Genomic DNA, 20,394 nt, shown 5'->3' with positions numbered 1-20,394 from the left:
GGAGAGAGACAAAATATTTAACAGCTGGATGAACTGAATGTGTATATGTCATTTACAAAAAAGACATGTATCAGAGGCTGGAGTTCATTAGCTTCCTGTCGAATACTGAAATCAGAAACTAAAACTTGAAATAGTCACTTTAGTGCCATAATGGTTCCAAGAAAAGTAAATGCAAAAAACCAAGCAAAACAAACCGTGTGAACAGCTAATTCCACGTATTTTGCTCTTTCCTTTAAATGCACCTGAGTATAATCATTACTCCTAATAACTCATCTCATTCCCAGCCAATGTGTCTCTCTCAGCTTCGTGTTTTTGTTTGATTTGGCCAATGAGTTACTGTGAAAGCGATCCTCCCCAGTAAGTCACGGTTGACCACTTTGACTCCCTTACCTAGAGCAAAGCAAAGCAGAAAGAGAAGTAACATCTGGCAAACGGTTCTCACATCTGGTTTGTGTATCAGCTCCTTGCACTGCTGTCTACCACACTGTCTGATAGCATACCTCGGAGACATGAGATGAGATATAGATTATGATGGTGAGCGAGTTCATGTTCGGAGGCCAGTTAGACGAAGCAGGAAATGTCACTCACAAACAAGATATGAGACAATAAAACAGCTGTGCGTCCAGTGTTTTAATTTAATGTGTGGCAGCAGAGTCTCCATACAGTTACAAAGTGTAGAAACAGGTTTTAATCTTCTACAAAAATGTAACAAAATTTGAAGGCCTTTAAAGCAAGATAACAATCACAATAAACATAACTGAGACCAGACGGGGGCTGATTAAAATCAAATTAGACATTTAGAACTTGCTTAGATTTCACTGTTTTGTTTTTTTTAACTCTTCAGACATCCAGTGGTCTAGAGATAAAAATTTATGATGCTGAAAGACAGAAAGTAGCTGGGTCCTCATCTTTGGGATGGAGTTATTCATTTAATGTAATATCGCCCCCTTGTGTCAAATAGGTGTTCTGCACTCAGAGGGCTACAAGTCATTCTTCTCTTATTCTACCTAAAGTTAAACCTTTCTTTGTGCATTAACTGACCAGTTTTTCCATCAACAGCTTGTAATTGACAATAGAAATGTCCTTCCACAGACAAAAGGCACTTTCAGAAAAAAATCAAAAGGAATAGTAAAAATCATCAAGACTGGAAAAACAGATTTCTCCTATCACCACTTTTAAATGTGAAATATTTGCAATTCTTGATAATATTAAACATCACTTTTACCATAAATCTCAACCGTTAGATACAGCATGACCTGAAAAAATACATCAGTGTGCATTTATTCAAATCACACTAAATAAATTATGCTGCCAATTTCATTTTTATATTTTTGAAGCTGAAAATACGGACTATGTTGTTTTATTGATGCACAGATCGACTAAATGCCCAAACTCATAGCTGAATGAATGTATGCATGCATTGGTATGTCTATACATTATTTCTTACATCTTTTTGTCTACATAATAAAAACACAAAATAATACCATGACAATTTCAGGCAAAATAATTCCACAATCCCATATGCAATAAATTATAATTACATTTTTTTACACCTTTTAAACATAGGATTGTTCAGAAATAGCTTTATCTCAACCTAAACTACTAAACCAATACAAACATTCAGCCATTTTCACCATGTTTCTTCGGGGATCTTGAATGAATCACAAACACATTTTGTTCTACAAAAGGCACTGGCACAACACTGCCTAAGCCAGAGTGCATTTCAAACAGTGGTAGTGATAATATTTGATTTTCTTGTGGTACAGCACATTTCTTTCTGATAACCAGCATTTTTAATTTGGTATCAAAGCATCAGGTATTTACATCTAGATATTATAGTAAAATTAAGGATTCTCTGCCACATTACTCCTTATTATTTTTGGTAAAATCAATTACTCAGACATAACGTGCACCACAGTTGACTTACAGTCAAGTTCTTCCAACTGTTATATACTAAATCCAAATTAGTAATCCACTTAAATTACTAAATCTGTCTTAGGTTTACTGTTTTTTTGAGTAGTCCTAAAATGATTGTTGGCTACTGCTCCGGTTTGGGTAATTACTACACAAAGAAAAGGTTGTTACTGGCTTAGATGCATTAAACTATACCACAAAATAAAAAAACGTAGAAGGGAGTAAAATAAAGTCTATGACACTACACAAAAAGTTACATTCTGTCTCAGCTAATTGAAGCTATGAGGTGGTCAAGGACACTTCACGGTGGAGGGTTCTTGTTTTCAATCAAGTAGGCTCTTCCTGCTCTGCTCCAGCGTTGTAAACTAACTTTGACTGGCCTGTTAAGGTTTCAAGATGATTTAGAAACCTCACTAGGTGCATCGTACCATGAGCTCTTTAAACTGATGCCACTGATTGTGGATTAGGCAAATTAACTGATCATTGTGGGGATGTTCAAGCTACTGTTATGCTGCGCTGCTAAACACTTGTCTGAACTTTGTGAAAGGAAGAAATCATCTCTTTTTCCAGCGTGTAAATACCTGAAAATAAAAAGTACGTCACACAACACAGACACTTCATCTGTGTTTTTAAAATGCTTCTGCTTAGTACAATGCTGGTGACGTATTCTGTCATGAGGAAATATCATGAAAATACAGAACCATTTTGAAAACATGTTCAATGTGGACTTCAAAGTTCTTATAGGTCGATAGCAGGCAGGAGACAAACAGGAGGACAGCACAAAAGAAGCACATAGGGTCAATTCCATTTCTGGGCAAAACAGTGGTCCAATACATTTTGAATATATTTTTAAAATTAGATTTGACATATTCTGACTTTTGGTATCTTTTCACTTATAAGAATAAAACATAAAGAATAAAACATCCAACAATTCTCATAGGGTCCAAGAGGCTTTAACAGCATAATTTAATTTTTAATTTAAAATAAAAACCTGCAGCAGTTCTAATGCCAAATTTGAACATTTATGGCTTTCCAGGCTATAAAAACAATGACAATGCATTTCAAATTTTTTGCATTTCCATTTGTGCAGGAATAATACCGTCACAGTGTCTCTGTGGATGACGGTTTCTATGTTCTCACCATGTAACAGTTAACTGCTACTTTTTTTTAAGAATTTTTAAATTGAAATCTTTTTAAAACATATTCAAATGCAACTTTGCCCAAATCTGGAGGACTGTTCGAGAGGGTGACTGCTAATATTTTCCATGTGTAATTTGTAGGGTATTTAGACTGTCTTTTGACAGACGTGGATGAAGTAGCATGGGGCCTGGCTCTCGCCGGGTACGTACGTCTTGAAATCTCCGTAAACGCTGTGCTTCATTTTGCCACAGAAGGCCTCGTTCAGCAAAGCCTTGAAGCTCTCCAAACGGTGAGGGTAGTAGGACAGGCGGAATTTACTGGAGAACACAAATAGAGAACACACCAAAACACATCATGATTCCTCCGAAAACTCAAGGTCCAGAGACCCCGAGTCTAAGGACTCCAACCTGTGAGAGTGTGAATTTTACACGTTTACCATAAACACTTGCAAAGGGTTGTGCCAAGGCTGAAACAACATACAGTAAGCAATTTTGTCTATGGTGATCATTCCCAGAAATACTGTCTATCAAATGCTTTGTTAGATGACAGGATACTCTCATTTGTGGTTGCTCTGGATTTTACTAGATAGTTATTGCTGTGTACATTGGTGTCTGGTGCCAGTAATAATTTTTAGCAAAACTACTGTGTATTAATCCACAGCGGAAATGAAAACACAATCTTCTCATACTCAAAACCTTCCCTTTTGATAAAGCTATAGTTAAAGCTGCTCAGTCAACCTGAGCTAGCTCTTAGTTATGATGCTATAGGTCTAGTCTGTTTGAGGGACCCCCCCCCCCTTCTCTCTCCGATAGTTGTCTTTGTCCTTTGGAGCTGTGTGTTTTCCAGTGTGCAGCTACTGGTCCAACCTGCCCAATGTTTTGTTGTTTTTGTTGCACTTTTTCTTTTCGCTCTCCACTTTCCACTCAACCCAACCGGTCAACGCAGATGGCCGCCCACCCTGAGCCTGGTTCTGATGGAGGTTTCTTCCGTTAAAAGGGAGTTTTTCCTCTCCACTGTTGTCTATAGGTTTGCTCAAGGGGGATTTGATTGTTTGCCTCTACATACTTGTATAGTCTGGACTTCATTTTGTAAAGTGCCTTAAGATGACTTTGTTGTGAATTGGTGCTATATAAATAAAAGTTGAATTGAATCGAACTGAATTTTTGCAAATGTTATATCACAATAATGTCAAGAAGGCAATCCTTCAAATTAGCTACAAAGTTCCACTTGGACTCATAGATGAACGGATTAAAATTTGGTGATAAAAAGGTCAAGGTGTGATGTGTGACCTATAACCTCACATCTGCCCTACTGTCATTAATATAAAATCTCAGGAATGCCTAAAGGGAAATTATTACATCTGGTGCAAACCCCCACTTGGACGCATAAATGAACTGATTAGAATATGAGTGTGGACAGACAGGCAAATAAACAATACAAAAGGCAATTTTACTGGTTGGTGGAGGTACACAACCGCAGAGCTATATAATCAGGTATTCTATTAGCTTGATTAGCCAAAACTGGCACCGTATTCAGGGTTATGTCCTATTTATGCGGATTTTTAAAGATAAGGTTTTGGTTAAAACATTAATATTTACATCTTAAAATGAAGAGATTATTGCCTCTTTATTGGCAGAACCATTTGTAAATACATTTATTGTATCATAGTGTAAAACTTTGTTGAGCAACCATGAAAATCCTACTTTATTATTAAATAAGTGTTTCCTGCTCAAACATGAGCATCTAACCTACTGTACCTGACTTCAGGAAGCTTTTGGATGGTGGCCTGCGGCACTTGGATAGTGTAGTCCAGAGTAATCATATGGGGCTTGCTGTTGACCCACAGCACCGAGGTGGAGATATCCTGAGTTAGATCACTCTGCAACACAACACACACACACACACACACACACACACACGTGTTACTGAAGTTAAAGTTTAATTTTCTGATAATCAGCATGTAAGGTCCAATTGAAAGGATAACAAGCATGAGGAACATAACAATAAAACAAACAAAAAAAAAAGAATAAACTTGAAATTGCTCTTATGGAAGTACAGAAGACTATGGGATTTTGGGGGTATCAGAAGTGGATTTTTCTCTGGCACGCAACTATTGACTCAGTATTTCTATTTAGGCCTTCCAGCTGGATAATTCCTGCTTTGGCTGGATTATTTTGAAAGAAAATATGTAAATCAAATATGGCTCTGTGCTTTAGGCACCTGCTGTTATGTCTATGTGTATTCCATATATTTGAGCATTTGCCAAACAGCTAGGTAGGTAGTGAACTGCAGCTGTTACTGTTGTTCTAGTCCAGGTACATCAAAGAACAAGTTAAAGAGAAATGTCTAAATTAATAATAGCAGAACCTTCTCTATTGATGCTACACATCACTTTGTATGGTACATATGCCCCCCCCCCCCCCTTCACAAGTGACCTTTCTGAGACACTCACAATATCTGGCAGTTCTCAACAGAGATTAAAGTGAACTGCTGCTCGGGATGCTGTAAGTAAGCCATCCAAAAACAATACTGTCTGTTCATCTCCTCTTTATAAAGCAATAAAGAACCAGACAGTGCAGAAAGTTTAGATTGAAAACAGGCTTTTATGCATTGTTAAGGATGAGAGTTTTGTTCTTCTTTGGTTCACTTTAGTTTACCACGTTCTATGTCACTATGACAATTAGAATATATTCTTGTGTGCTATGCATGGTGTTCAATAAATAAATAGAATAACAGAAAAACAAGAATGGTCAAAATTGTTAAGACAACAAAAACAAATTCATATATTAGAATAGTATTGTTGATATTTATGCCAACCTTAGTGTCTGCACTGTTTTTACTAGAAAAGAACACAGCACATACTCATCTTATTGTCAGACAGACAAGTGCAGCTCACTTTATAATCTAGTCTCTAGAAGGGCTGAGCGATATGGGAAAAAAGTTTGCACTATTATTCTATTGTAAATTACGTTCCTATATAACTACGCTACAAACATGATTACTTTTTATAATGTAATGTAATGCGAACTTAATGATTTAATCTTATTTTTGAAGGAACAAAACGCTACTTTTATTAAAGTAAGGGAAGTTGCATAGAGGCCGCTCGAGTCGGTGGAGGACATCTAAAGTGCAGGACTGTCAAACCACAGACCTGAGATCAATTCGAGAATCCTCTATCTGGTTAGGTTCAGGGGAGAAAACCACTAACGTTGGGGTTTGAGAAAAATCGTAAACATTTTTAAAACAAATTAAAGTTATGTTAAACAATTTGCATTTTCCTCTGTTCAACCAGTCCTCAATCGTCTTCTTACTCTAACTAGCTGCTGTAACTTGCTGAACACAACCATAAAATGCTTTAATGAAACTACAGTCTACAGTCTGTCAAAGTGTACTGCAACATGGCATATTATGACTAAAAACATAAGAGTTTGGATACTCTGGTAGACAAAAATATGTTGTCTGGTAACAGTTTTTGATGTTCAGTATCAATGTTCCATTTACAGTATATTATATGTCAACTCATCTGCTTTATGACCATTTTGAATGACCTTTGGCCCAGAGAACACGGTGGCGTTTCTAGCTCGTGTTCACAAATGGCTTCTTTTTCGGATGTTACAGCTTTAACTTACATTTGTGAACTGTGTTCAAAGACAGCGATTTCTGGAAGTGTTCCTGAGCCCATGCAGTGACGTCCAGTTAAGAATCGTGCCTGTTATTAATGCAGTGCTGCCTGAGGGCCTGAAGATCACACACATCCACTTTTGACCTTTGACCTTGCCCCTTGCGCCCAGAGATTCCTCCCGATTCTCTGAACCTTTTATTATATTCTATAATGTAGATGGTGGGATCATCAAAGTCTTCACATTTTTACATTGGGGAATGTTTTTCTAAAATTGTTCCACAATTTCTAGATGCAGTTTCTCACAGATTGGCTCTCTGAAAGAGTTGTTGCCATCAGATTCAAAATTAGCTAACATTTTACGTGAAATGGAAATGTTTATGTTCTTGATTAGATTTACAAATCATTGCATTTGTTCATCATCCTAACATTTTTTGAATTGGGGTTGTAGGTTTATTTTATATATTAAAGTTGCAACAACACTAAGGAACCATGTGGGCTGTTTACTAAGTTTAAATTTTACAAGGCTGTAACATCTGTATGTTACAGAACAAATTCAAACACAAGAATCACACAACAAAAGAGTCAGTACCATCATATGGCAAATTTCTATTATGATGATTAGGCTTTAAGGCTTTTTTTTTTTTTTTTTTTTTTAAGATTTTCTGGCCTTTATGCACCAAATAAACTTTGCAATTTCATTCAGAAAAAATGTTATTACTGATCATCAAGACTCACTATACATCAATTATGAGACTTCAGTACCTTGTAATAAATATTTTTGCCTTGCGGTGCCCGTCCAGTCTCCAGGATGTAGTCATAGTTACGGTGGTCAATGATGAGGATCCCGCCTGGTCTGACCATGCTGGCAATATTATGAAGGGCCAACTTTTGATCACTCTGGTCCCCTAAGAGCAATATATTATGACTTACAGATCAGTGACAGACGAACAAAATGGTCTCTGATTAAATCACTAAGGTAAGAGCTCATGTTGGAAGTGAAAATAGAATTGGGATCAGATTCTGTTTAAGAGACAGTGTGGATTCTCTCCCAGCTTTTTTTTAATGTCATTCTTACGTTCTTGTATAATTTCCCAAGTCCACAATGTCATTTGAGGAGCAGATGGGAGAGGAAAAGAAAATTTGTTAGTGTAGGTGTAAGGAAGATTTAAAACACAGAATTTTCCCTATGATCCAGAAAAAAAAATGTAATTCTTCTTGCTATACCAAAACTATTTAAAAATGTCACTGGAAAATGTTAATGAAAAAAATAAATAAATAAAAGGCCCACTCCTGTATCCATGATGTACCTTTAAAGTCTGGTAAGTGGGCGAAAGAGTTGCCGAGGCAAATGACTGCATCAAAGCCATCTTCTATTTTCTGAATATCTTCTGGTAATGTCAGCCAGTTTGCCTCTTCAATAACTGTGAAGAGGAAAGAAACAAAAGGCCACAAAGAAAAAGGAAAACATGAAGATGTCATCTGAAGAATGCTTCAACAATTTGAGCTGAGAATTTTAGGAAATAGAGGTGCTGGTGGTTCAACCACAACAGTTCGAGATTAATAAAATTTCATACCCCATTCATCAAATGCTGGTTCTTTCCTTCTATCCCACCTAGCCTTCAGCGCAAACTTGAGCATTTTGTCACTGGCATCCACGCTAACCATTTTAAAGCCCTCCTCCACCAACATAATGGAGTCAACTCTAAAAAAAAAAAAAGCCATGCGTTACGCTCAGTAAAAGTCTCCATAAAACAACAGCCAAAGCTGTGCTAATAACATAGACACTATTTTATACAACAGTGAAGTGACACAAGCATTTCCTATCCGTTTACCAACCTATTAGGTTGCCTCATCTACTGTTGATTTAATTGATTTTCTGTTCTGATTTTTCCCCAACACGATCAAAACCTCCAGCATGAAAAAAGGTATTTATATTGTAAAAAGAAAGAAATTGGCTGGTGACAGCGTATGATGCCCATGGGTAACAACCAAGAAATGCACAAATACTTTTATCTTCCTCCAAATAAATTGTTGCGGTTTGTTAAGAGTAAGTCATCCTACCCTAGACTGGAAATGCCTTAATATTTTAGAAGTATAAAGACTTTAGTATTTAACATGCTTAGGAGGTCTGGAACAATCTCATTAACCCAGTCTGAACTGCTGGTGGACTCCTTCCAAACTTTCCACAATATAGGCTCTATCAAATATTCCCTCTAATTCAGATCATGATAAAGGTCTAAATCATAATTCTGCTGGTTCATTTTTTCTTGCATAGGTTGCCACTAAATCTGACAAGAGAAGAACATGAAGGCCTGGTATCACAGATACATTTAGACGGTGAAAATATTTGGGCCATTTGTAATCTCATTCCAGTGAGTGTGTTTACATCACTACAGAGGGCCGTGCTACTGACACACTACTACTATGGAATGGGGTCAGTGTCAGTGCGCAGTCTCTGCAAGAGACAAACACATCCACACAGCCTGTGAACACCTTTGTCTGCAACGAAAGATTTTATCTGTGTAATAAAAAAATAAATAAAATAAAGCTTTCAGCTATTTTTCAAAACCTAAGTTTAACAATAACTTTACATTTTCTGTAACACTTCTTGCACGGAATAAGGGTGTTTCCTCCCCCCCATCTTCTCTGAGTTCAGCCAGTGGCCTTGTTACTGTCCCAGAGAACAGATACACTATCAATGGAGGTAAACACACTACAGAGAACCAGTCAAATCCCCCACAGCTACATGAACTTTAAATCTGCTATCCTATACCACTGATATTCAGCAGCCAGCATTCGGCTTTACAAAAGTTAGGTACATTTTGACTCAGGAGCTCCAAATGAATCAAAGCTGTAGAACAATCATGCACCATGATCTTTTATTTCAGCCATATTTGAGCATTCTTAACATAACATGTTAACCACTAATCAGCATGTTTAAACGCAAGGCTTTAAGCTTCAGACTGGAGGCAGGAAGTAGCACGGTGGCTGGTGCAACAGTGCAAGTTCTTTCATTATGCTCTAAGGTAATCCGGATTTTATCCAGAGTTAAAGAGTCAGCAGACTCTAATCTATTCTGAATATTTGGAAAAATTGTTTAGCTTTATTATTCTATGAGACAGTCTTAGTGTAATAATTATAAGTAATTATGATTTCATTTTACAAACCTGTGTATGACAATGGTTTAAATCTGCTTGTATTATATAGGGGTCTCAAAGACAAGAAGTAAAAACCAAAAGCACATTAGCAAAAATACGTGGCAATGTTCACAACTTAGAAAAATATGCATAATCATGCTGTACCTTCAGAAGTGTCACTCCCATTGACAAACCTGGATTTTCAGTTAGGCTGCTTTGACTTCGATCAGGCCGATTTACAGCACTGACTAGTTTCGAGATATTTCCTCTTTTGCCACGGTTACCACAAAAGATGTTACCACAAAACAAAATCTGAGGTAGCTGGTAAAAGTGAACACTTAATTTAAATGATCGACATCTGCCGTACAGAAGTAATGTCGAATTAAATAATTTGAGCCAAAAAATACAAGAAATATGAAGGTGTCTACTATGAGTGCAACTTTTGCTGATATATAAGAACATGCCTTGAATGTCTATACATTTGAATGGGGTTTGACGACATGTTTCTTCCACGACAAATAAAAGGCCCTTTAAGCGTAAAACTGCTGACTCGGCCTGACATTACCCTGTTCCACAGGCTACATCCAGGACTCTCCGCACCCCGTGCTCTTTCAGCAGTGACAAAACCCAGCTTTTGTACTCTTGGGTCCTACTCCGCGTGTCTCCGATGTACAGCTGCCACACTTTAGCTGCTTTGCCGTCGGCATATTGATCAGGAAGACCCTCGGCGGCCACACCAAGAGAACGGGTCCTGAACACGCTGTCGACCGACATGCCGCTGCCTGTACCTGCCAGACCTTTCGCTCAGGTTACACAGCTAACGAATGAATTGTGCGACTAAGGGATTGGATTTAAAGGGTGTGAAAACGAGTTCCTCCTTAACCAATACTCTCTGCACATGGTAGCTCAGGTTTTGGTTGCTGTTATTTGTATGAGCAGCGCAGTGGGCGGGGCGGGGTGAGCTTGAATCCAATTGCCCCGTGCTGTGGACTGACGCCTCCTTTCTGATAGGGTGAACGCGAGGGGACACGGCCGGAACCATTTCCGTGTTTATGTCAGCAGACGTTCCTGACGTAGGAACGCGAATGGGTTCTTCTTTTTCTATACCCTAAAATTACCTCACGCAGCAGTTTCCACACTATGCAGTATTGCACAACTACTCAAAACAAGGTTCATTTTCCAGACACATTGAGTAATATTTTGGTATAGCGAAGACCAAACTGCGACTATGTCCACCAGACTGATGAACGTGTGTTCCGTAATAATAAAAAGAAGGCTTTGTTTGAAATCAATGAAAAATATAGTGTAAATCGTGTATCATTTCATAATGCAGTTTTGACACATTTTGACATATATATATATATATACTGCTATGTAAACGTTTTATATCCTTGTAAAAATGTGCACATACACCTATGCATTCAGAAAAGTAGAAAACAAAGCAAGCAAATGATGTTGACGTTCTGAAGATCAGTAACATGCAGAACCAGTAACATATCGGACATAAAACATAAATGCAAACAGCATCTGATGGAGTTTTTTAACACATACACAAGAAGCATAAGATTTTATTTTTTGTGTGTTTCCTTTAATTCCCATTTAATATCCAGCACAGGTGGGGCAGTGTCAGACTCAAATGCAGCTAGCCAGGAAAGATTTGTACCACAAAAGTCTTATACATTGCAACTTTGCAATACAATTACACATTATTTTTGAAGACGTCATAAACACGGGCCAAATTAGGTCCTGTGGCAGCCGACTAGGTCAAGACAAGACAATCTCTGCTCTAATCAAAGGAGGTTGACTTTCCACTTCTACTGTAGCTATTCTGTTTTAATTACTTATACAGTTATTTTATTTTCGACCACGATTTTGTCCTTTACCTCACATATCAAACCTCTCTCTAGGACAGCCTCTTTCCACCTACGGAACATTGCCAAAATTAGGAGCATCCTGTCTCAAAGTGATGCAGAAAAACAGGTCCATGCATTTGTTACTTCTAGGCTGGACTAGTGTAATTCCCTACTTTTGAGATGTTTCAGTAACTCCCTAAAAAGCCTGCAATAAGCCAAAGGGCTGCAGTGAGAGTGCTGACTGGAGAGATCGCATTTGGCCTTCACTAGCTTCTCTCCATTGGTTTCCCATAAAATCTAAAATAGAATTTAAAACCCTGCTTCTTACATATAAAGCTCAAGTTCCATCATATCTAAAAGACCTCATAGTACCATATCATCCCAGTAGACCACCTTGATCTCAGAATGCAGGCCTACTTGTGGTTCCCAGAATTTCCGATGGTAGAACTGGAGGTGGAGCGTTTAGGTATCAAGCTCCTCTCCTGTGGAACAAGCTCCCAGTTCAGATTCGGGAAGCAGACACCATCTCTACTTTTAAGTCTAGGCTCAACACCTTCCTCTTTGATTAAGCTTGTAAATATATTTGTATAAATAACGTTGAATTGAATTGAATTGAATTGAGTCGAATTTATCATATTTGGTAAAGATCAGTGTGCAGGAGGAAGCCCCAAAACAAGCTAAAAGTAATCAAGAATACCTAATTTATATAAATTCTATTAAATCACAATGTGTGTTTGGAGTAATTGTTCATTACTGTTGTTATATGTTTATTTTTGTGCTCAGCTGTTTTTATTATCACTAAGATGTGAAACATTTTTTATACATATTGGTTTTATTCTTACTAAGAGCTGCAGTCTTTTACATTTTCACTGATTCCTTACTCCACTGCTCATCAGACCCAAATGCTTAAAATGAAGTCAGCGCAATAAAGTCATAGTCACTGTTTAATTTTAAAGTAAGTTAATCTTTAGGTCAGTTTGGGCCTTGGGAAATGTTGAGCCTTGATTTTATATTATGTTGCTTCATCCATCCATCCTTTATCTGTAACTGTTTATCCTGTTCAGGGTCACAGGGGGCGGGAGTCTATCCCAGCTGCTATTGGGCAAGAGGCAGGGTCCACCCTGGACAGGTTTCCAGTCTATGTCAAGGCCAACAAAGAGAGACACACATAGGCAGACAACCATTCACAATCACATTCACACCTACGGACAATTTTAAAGTCACCAGGTAACCTAACATGGACTGTGGGAGGAAACCAGAGTACTTGGAGGAAACCCACACAATTAGAACACGCACACACAAGCAATCCTCTATGTGTATAGTTATTGTTTCCATTAATTATAGGATTTTATTGTTTATATATAATCATCAACAGTTTAATTTACCTCCAATTTGTTCCAAGCACATTATTAAATGTGTGGCAAACACTGATCTGATCTCTGCTCATGTGGTCTCTGTGGTTTTTGTTCATTCACCGCTTTGGTGTTTTTATAATGATGACACAGTAGAACTCCTGTTTAATAATTTTCTTATTTTGTTTCTTTTCTGGAAGAGAGGATAAAACACTGAACACTGAACAAGACAAATAATTCACAGAGTCACGCTCATGTTTTCACTACTGCTTGCAAAGATTTCTGGGCCTTTATAAATGAGATTATATTAGTCATATTGGAGCTAATCTGTTATCTGTAGTTGCTTTTTTGCAAATAGGGAAATTATCTGTAGCATATTTTCTGTATTGCAGCTCAGACATGAGAATTGTTTATTTTTTTTTTTTATTTAGTGCACTGACATAAAAAATAGATGAATAACAAGAAATAGAATTTAGGAATAATTAGATAACATTTATTTAATATAAGAATTGAAGATGTCTTACTGTTTTCATCCTTTTTTTTTTTTGCAACAAATAAATTGTTTTTCCCACTCTTCAGCAGTTCCTTCAAAAGGGCAGTAGATGGCACTCAAAGAAAAGTTGATGAAAGTTGATCATTCTTATAAATGAATTCATATTCTATTTTGAACTTAAACGATTGTACATAACGATCACACACATTATTTTAAAAGAAAGGACCTATATCTTTATTTTAAAATATATTTAGCCAAACAAAATGGCGTCAAAGCTACAATTTCATGCAATTGCTCAGATATGTGAATTTTCCATCAGAAAGTCAGTTTTTAAAAATAAACTGTATTTATTTATTCAGGTTTTGTAAATATCATTTTAAGGAACTGGCCGGTTTTAAATTTTTTTTTATTTTCTAAAATGTTTATTTTTAAAGATCATACCTCCAAGTAATTAATGGCAGTCATTCATGTAACAGAGTCTCACAGACGATGGGCCAGTGAGATCAGTTTTCATCATTGCTTTGATGATATTAAACACTCAATGTTGTTCCCAGGAGCTGCAGCTGTGGACTGTTGGTTTGAACTTTGTTCTCTGAGTTTGAGACGTTTAACAATGTAAAACCTTATCCCAAATATTAACACTACCACAGCACCAGTCACGAAAACCCATATCCAGACAAAACCGCCTGCTGACACAGAAGAAGCCTTCAGAGTATTATTCGTTGTAATGTCAAAACTCTCACTCTCTGCTTTGATGCATTTGACTTGTTTTTTAAGTACATATCCTTCTTTGCAGGCGCAAACAAAACTTCCATAAGTGTTGCTACAGTTGTGATCGCAGTAATCCATTGAACATTCATCAATGTCCTCACAGAATTTATCATTCATAAGAAAGCCTTCAGGACAGTAGCAATAGACAGGATTTTTCTCACATATCACAGGGCATTTTTCTTGTCCACAGTATGGTACACATCGCCTGAGGTCTTTTTTGTCCGGGGCATATCCTTTTAAACAAGAACACTTATAACCTCCTCTTACATCAGTGCAATCTTGCTCGCAAGGGGAATCTAAGCAGGTTTCAGAGCTCAGGAAAATATTTGGATCTGCCAATGCTTGTTCCTTGCAGGCATCCTTGTGCTTTGTTCTACACAGAAATCCATCAATTTTGTCAGTGCATGGCCTCTCTGTCCACTTGTGATCGTTCGAAAGTGACACACATTGTGGAGAGCAGACTTTAACACTGTCTTTCCAAGGATTAGAGGATGGAATTGAGCTCTTATGCCTGCTACCAGAGGTCCACTCATAGCCTCTGAGTGAAGCTGAAAGGTTGCTGCAGGCTCCTGCTGGTAAACGCAGTCCAATCCAGAAGTGTCCAAGGAATTCTTGACTCAAAATGTCAAGTGTGCTCTCATCTGTCTGAAGCTGAAATGTCATCAGTTCTCCATTCTTGTCATGGCATGTTTCTTCAGCTGTTTTAAAGTCCACTCTGTCTTGGATAACAGTTATGCAGTATCTCCCAGTGCAAATTGGCCTACATGTGCCAGTTGTTCCAAATTCTGTCTTCACGGACCATAAAAAAAGCACTGACATCAAAACACTCATCCTCATAATAAGCTTCGAGCAGACCATGATGTTGTAAATATCTTACAGTGTTGGCTGGCTAAATTTCTAGACAATATAGAGCCTGTGCCCACCTACTCCGGAAGCAACACCCCTCAGGACAATGACAAGTCTCGAGACAGGAAGTAAATGAGATAAAGTTCGACCACTGTTTCCACGTTTACTAATGGCAAGAATCATCACAACCAAAACAAAGTTACAAACTTATCTTGTTTTCATTTTACCTCATGGCTTTATTTTAATGCATACACTAACAATGATTCGATCTGTCTTTATTACATTGCACCATATTTTGACCAATATAATCAGATGTGTAATATGCATTTTGGTGTAAATATTGTAATCTTGATCAAATATGATGTCAAAATATCGCCAACCTTGCGCAGCCAATTGCACATTTATCATCTTTTTCTATTTTTTGTTTCCTAAATGTTTCTACTTTATATGTGTATCACTGTATGAGTTTTTACTGGTGAACCTTGTCAAAGAAAAATCACTATTTGATGGACAATAACCTTTGTCTTCTGATTGGATATGTAATGATCTGCATCTACACACTGCCTAACCAAGAGAAGTTGCAAAACATAAATAACATAAATAAAGTTTATTGGATCCTCGCCTACATTCTTCTCTTTCACTATTAGGTCATAGGTCATCAGTCAAGATGGACTCGTACAGTTTTTCTAAACGCGGATCCATGCCAGAAGAAACCCAGCAGTAGCCGTCTGTAGTCTTCTTTTTCTTGGCCTCTTTTTTGGCGTGACTGCATCGAACGATTGCTATAGCAAGAGTCACTGCGAACAACACGAGCAGGGGAATGACTGAACCGAGGACACAGATAATTACACTGGAACTGACAATGTTTGCAAAACCTGTTGTAAAGGATATGTTTCTCGGCTGATCATCATATGTAATGTTAACCAGATCTATGAATGGCACGTCACTGTGATAAGACTCATGCTGCAGCTCAACTGTGGCTTTGTTAAAAGACTCAGTGGAGGTCTCGTCCTCACCAGGTGTGTCATCTGATGAAGCAATTGATGTCTCTGTCTCTTCTGATTTACAATTCAGCTCGTGGGTCTCCGCGTAGGAGCCTTTCGGACAGCTACAAATGTAGCTGCCGACAGTATTAAGGCATTTGAACTCACACTCATCACACTCATTTATGTCTACACACGAGAAGCCGTCCTCAGATAACTTGAAGCCCTCATCGCAGTGACAGGAGAAGGATCCCACACTGTTTATGCACTTGTGTTGGCATCTTGAGTTCTCACACTCATCGACATCACTGCATTTCCCATTGATCGTTTCATATCCGTCTGAACATGCACATTTGTAACTGCCGTGCGTATTTATGCACACATGACCCTCACAGGCTTGTGACTGGCACTCATCGATATCAGAGCAGTTGCGCTGGTTTTCATCCAGTTTAAACCCATGAGGACATTTGCAGGAATAACCTGACTCCTCCATGATGCACTGATGCTCACAGGTGTCAACACCACACAAGTTTTGTATTCTGCACGAGAGTCCATCTTCAACCAGGTTGTAACCTTCTTTACAAAAGCATTTAACCTCACCTGTGTGCTCTTGGCAATGATGCTCACATCCACCATTTTTATTGGCGCAACGTTGTTTTTTTGCTTTGCAAAATGGACCTGGAACATTCCAACGAAAAATGCCACCCATGTCCATGCAAACAGAATAGTCTGTAGATTGTAGATTACTACATTGAATATCGGCATATGTTCCCAGTGGAAAGGATTTCAGGTCATTTCTTTCTGGCATTTGTGAGAAAGGTGCTATGTAGGTTATCTTTCCATGCCCCAGCAGAACCAAAGGTTTGCACATTCCTTTAAAATTAAACTTACAGGCATAAAAATTGTGGCTTTTGCAAGACCTAGCGATCCATTTCAGTTGATTCTGACCTGACACACTGTAAGTTACACTCACACATCTCTCCGTAGTGCAGGTCAAGACAGGCTCTTTTCCCCAGTTGGTGTACTGTGAATCTTCCTCGCCAGATACCCACTTAAATCCCCAGAGAGTCTTGTTTGCTGACACACAGCTCTCGGTGGGTAGTTTCAATCCAATCCAACATTTAACAGTCTTGTCTCGGAAGTGTCTTTGGCTTTGTGAGAGAAGTGAGTGTAGCACATCCTCTTCGTGTCGGTCTTTGACTGTCATCAGAGAGCCGCCATTGTAGACACATTTCAAACGTGCGTCTTCAAAGCTTAAATTGTCCATATGTAGAGTAAAGCAAGCATTGAAAGTGCACAGCGTCTCATATTTAGCTCCATGTGAACCCTCAAAGCTGTTGATGAACTGCAGAAGAAAAAACAAAATCATAATTGCAACTAAAATCAACAAATTAGCTGATATCTAGAAGTTTTTTATATATAATGAGAGCAATACGTGCTTGTCCATTCAGAGCCAAAAAAACAAGTGTTCCATGTCTGAAACTAGCAGTCATGCCCCTGTATCCTGTTTAGGACACATACTAAAGACGGAAATGATACCTAGGAGAAGTTATGGATTTATTCTTTCTAACCCGCTGTTCCGTTTTGAAGTAGAAAAACAATGGCAGGCTCCGCAGTGTTGTGACTGGTTCTCCAGATGTTTCCTCAGAAGGCTTTAGACATTTAAACTGACTTCCTTAATTATGGTACCTCACAATGCATGAACATGCAGAGGTCAGGGACTGTGAGACACTGTGGCCAGAGATGCTGATCTTTGCAACCCTGCTATAAAAAAGCTTTCACTTTATTGTTTATAATAGTAATATTATTCATCTGTTGTCATAAATAGTTGTTTTTTCCCCATACATATTGCATAAGGGTGTGTAGCACTGTAATGATAATTGCTTTTTTTAAGTGCTGTGAAATTACGAGATTCATAGTGTAATGCCCCAACTCTCCCACAGTAGGAGATTAGTTATTTTATGAAGAATGACACAGGACCTAGCCTGTGGCAATTATGCAAGAAATCAAATAAAAATAAATCTAAACAACCCTAATTATCTTTTTTTTTTATACCTTATATGATCAAAGAAAAACCTTTGTACATTCTTACACACTCTTACACACAATACATAAGTAGATGGGCTTTTAGATTTGTGGTTCGTTCAGTCAAATTCAATATACTGTATAATTGTTTTTGTTCACAGACATAAACAGCCGTTCAACCTGAACTGAGACTTTCATGTTGTAAAGTAAATGTGCGCATTACCTGTGAGGGATCAAGAAGACTGAATTTCCTGCTTTAGATGGCAGTGTCAAGGACACTTTTGCCTATGAGGATATTTCCTGTTTTTGTTTAATTACAGGAAGTGCCTCAGCTATAATCACAGGAAACAGAGTAAAAAACATCTCCACCCATTGAAGTCATACAGTTACAGTCTGGGGGGTGGGGTGGGGGTGGGGGTGGTTGGGTCATTCCCTGCCAAGTTAGTTGATTATAGGATTTGAATCAAACGTTGTAGTTTTATAGGAGCCACAAGATACAGCAACAACAAACAAGATGGATGCTTGTGATTTATTCACTAAAAAAACAAACAAAAACATTAGTAGAAATGTGGACATTTCTTGTAGATAAATGTGGAATTTATAATATCTGCGCTAAAATACTGTAAACTACAGCCATTAGCATAACTGGTTGCCTACAATAGGTGGTGTTTGCCAATATGAGCATCCAAATTCTGAGTGCGTAAATTTAGCTGCTATAAGCCTATCGTAAAAAATTACATAGTGGAACAAAGGCATATGCAGTACATTATTTTCTGCTAACAATTTCACAATTAAAGCCATGCAGTTCATTCTGAAATGTCTGAATTTGAGCATCTTTATATTAATACAGCAATGCGTTACCCTCCCACAGATACCTCTACATTGTGTGCCCACCCACCAAGGCTCTCATTCTAACACAATTCAGCTGGAATCGTAGAAAGTCAACAAGATACTGTGTTTTTAACCAACTCATAAAACTTGTGTTCGGCTGACCATTGTTGCCAGGATTGTTGTTTCAACCAACAGATTTGACAGGCAATAAATTAAAGTATGTTTCTTTACATTTTTTAGAAATACAAGAACCATTGTTTTAACCATTGTTTCAAGGCTAAGCATTACCATATCCAGTGTTAAATCTGCCACCATGACTATTTTAATATTCATATGTGCAATGCAAGAACAGAAAATGTGAAGGAGGGTCAAGGCCTAGTGAACATAAATTAGGAGGAACCTACATACAGTGCGTTCAGAAAGTTTTCTGTTTCACTTCACTTTTTCCTTGTTGTTACAGTATGTTCCTGCCTGATACTACAATTGTTCAAATGTATTTATTTATCTCATTAATCTAAAGTCAATAATGATAAAGTGAAAACAGAACATTTGGCATGTTGGCATACGAATGAAAAAGGAAAACCTGAAAAATCACATTGGCCCATGTATTCAGACCCTTTTGCATCCACACTTGTAATTTAGCTCAGGTGCCTCCCAATTCTCTTGATGTTTATGGCAGAGTGGCTAGACAGAAGCCTCCCCATCAGTCTAAAGACAAGAAAGCTCAGAGTTTGCAAAAACAGCACATGAAGGACTCTCACACCATGATTAACAAGAGACTCTGGTCTTAACAAGAGACTCTGGTTCAAGCTTGAAACCAAGCTTGAACTTTTTGGCCTCAGTTCTAAATGTTATGTCTGGACGACCCTGGCCGCGCTCATCACTTGCCCAAAACCATCCCTACAGTGTAACATGGTGGTGACAGCATCATGCTGTGGAGGTGTTTTTCTGCAGCAGGGACTGGGAGACTGGTCAGGGTTGATGAAAAGCAGAATGGAGGAAAGAACAGAGATATCCTCAATGAAAACCTGTGCCACAGCGCTCAGGACCTCAGACTGGGCTGAAGGTTCACCTTCCAACATGTCAACAATCCTTAGCACACAGCCAAGAGAACGTAGGAGTGGATTAGAGACAACTCTGTGAATGTCCTAGAATAGCCCAGCCAGAGCCCTGACTTAGACCCTATTGAACATCTCTGCAAAGACCTGAAAATGGCTGTCCACCAACAGTTCACATCCCACCGGACTGAGCTTGAAAGGATTTGCAATGAAGAATGGCAAAGAAATCCCCCAAAATTTCCAAACATTTCTAAAATTCAGTTTTCCCTTTGTCATTATGGAGTACTGAGTGTACATTAAAGAGAAAAAAAAATTACCGGGCTACTACTCCAAAATGAAAAATGTGAAGAGGGTCTGAAAAGTTTCTGA

At 38.1% G+C, this 20,394-nt stretch overlaps 3 protein-coding genes across 4 annotated transcripts; all 3 read right to left on the bottom strand.

Annotated features, from left to right (window-relative positions):
- Window positions 1–615: 615 nt before the first annotated feature.
- gnmt (glycine N-methyltransferase) lies at window positions 616–10,734 on the bottom strand. The gene is made up of 6 exons (XM_067478792.1): window positions 10,379–10,734; window positions 8,251–8,378; window positions 7,984–8,097; window positions 7,439–7,581; window positions 4,812–4,933; window positions 616–3,371 (listed from the first exon to the last, which is right to left on the bottom strand). Exons 1-6 carry the CDS (start codon window positions 10,585–10,587, stop codon window positions 3,200–3,202), a joined length of 888 nt encoding a protein of 295 aa, XP_067334893.1. The 5' UTR covers window positions 10,588–10,734; the 3' UTR covers window positions 616–3,199.
- A 2,668-nt stretch (window positions 10,735–13,402) lies between these two features.
- LOC137101003 (complement component C1q receptor) lies at window positions 13,403–15,517 on the bottom strand. The gene has a single exon (XM_067478791.1). It carries the CDS (start codon window positions 15,138–15,140, stop codon window positions 14,025–14,027), a length of 1,116 nt encoding a protein of 371 aa, XP_067334892.1. The 5' UTR covers window positions 15,141–15,517; the 3' UTR covers window positions 13,403–14,024.
- Window positions 15,518–15,720: 203 nt separating this feature from the next.
- On the bottom strand, window positions 15,721–18,445 carry LOC137101002 (complement component C1q receptor). Of its 2 annotated transcripts, XM_067478790.1 has the most exons (2): window positions 18,360–18,445; window positions 15,721–17,456 (listed from the first exon to the last, which is right to left on the bottom strand). In XM_067478790.1, the coding sequence occupies exon 2, from the start codon at window positions 17,376–17,378 to the stop codon at window positions 15,777–15,779; it is 1,602 nt and encodes a 533-aa protein (XP_067334891.1). In that variant the 5' UTR covers window positions 17,379–17,456; window positions 18,360–18,445; the 3' UTR covers window positions 15,721–15,776. The 2 variants fall into 2 exon arrangements, with proteins under 2 accessions (XP_067334891.1, XP_067334890.1); XM_067478789.1 differs by lacking the exon at window positions 18,360–18,445 and having other exon boundaries at window positions 15,721–17,617.
- Between the last annotated feature and the right edge of the window lie 1,949 nt (window positions 18,446–20,394).

This window comes from Channa argus, chromosome 16 (genome assembly GCF_033026475.1).
Source record: "Channa argus isolate prfri chromosome 16, Channa argus male v1.0, whole genome shotgun sequence".
Classification (NCBI taxonomy): Eukaryota; Metazoa; Chordata; class Actinopteri; order Anabantiformes; family Channidae; genus Channa; species Channa argus.
Note: the sequence above shows the minus strand (reverse complement) of the source record. Positions and strands in the feature narration are given on the sequence as shown.

What these genes read in the sequence shown, in the direction of transcription:
- gnmt (XM_067478792.1), bottom strand. Translation starts at nt 10,587, where the DNA reads ATGTCGGTCGACAGCGTGTTCAGGACCCGTTCTCTTGGTGTGGCCGCC. An exon ending in CCACTTACCAGACTTTAAAG is followed by an intron (nt 7,582 to 7,983) that starts GTACATCATGGA and finishes TATTGCTCTTAG; the next exon opens with GGGACCAGAGTGATCAAAAG. An exon ending in CAAAAGCTTCCTGAAGTCAG is followed by an intron (nt 3,372 to 4,811) that starts GTACAGTAGGTT and finishes TGTGTTCTCCAG; the next exon opens with TAAATTCCGCCTGTCCTACT.
- LOC137101003 (XM_067478791.1), bottom strand. Translation starts at nt 15,140, where the DNA reads ATGGTCTGCTCGAAGCTTATTATGAGGATGAGTGTTTTGATGTCAGTG.
- LOC137101002 (XM_067478789.1), bottom strand. Translation starts at nt 17,480, where the DNA reads ATGATTTTGTTTTTTCTTCTGCAGTTCATCAACAGCTTTGAGGGTTCA.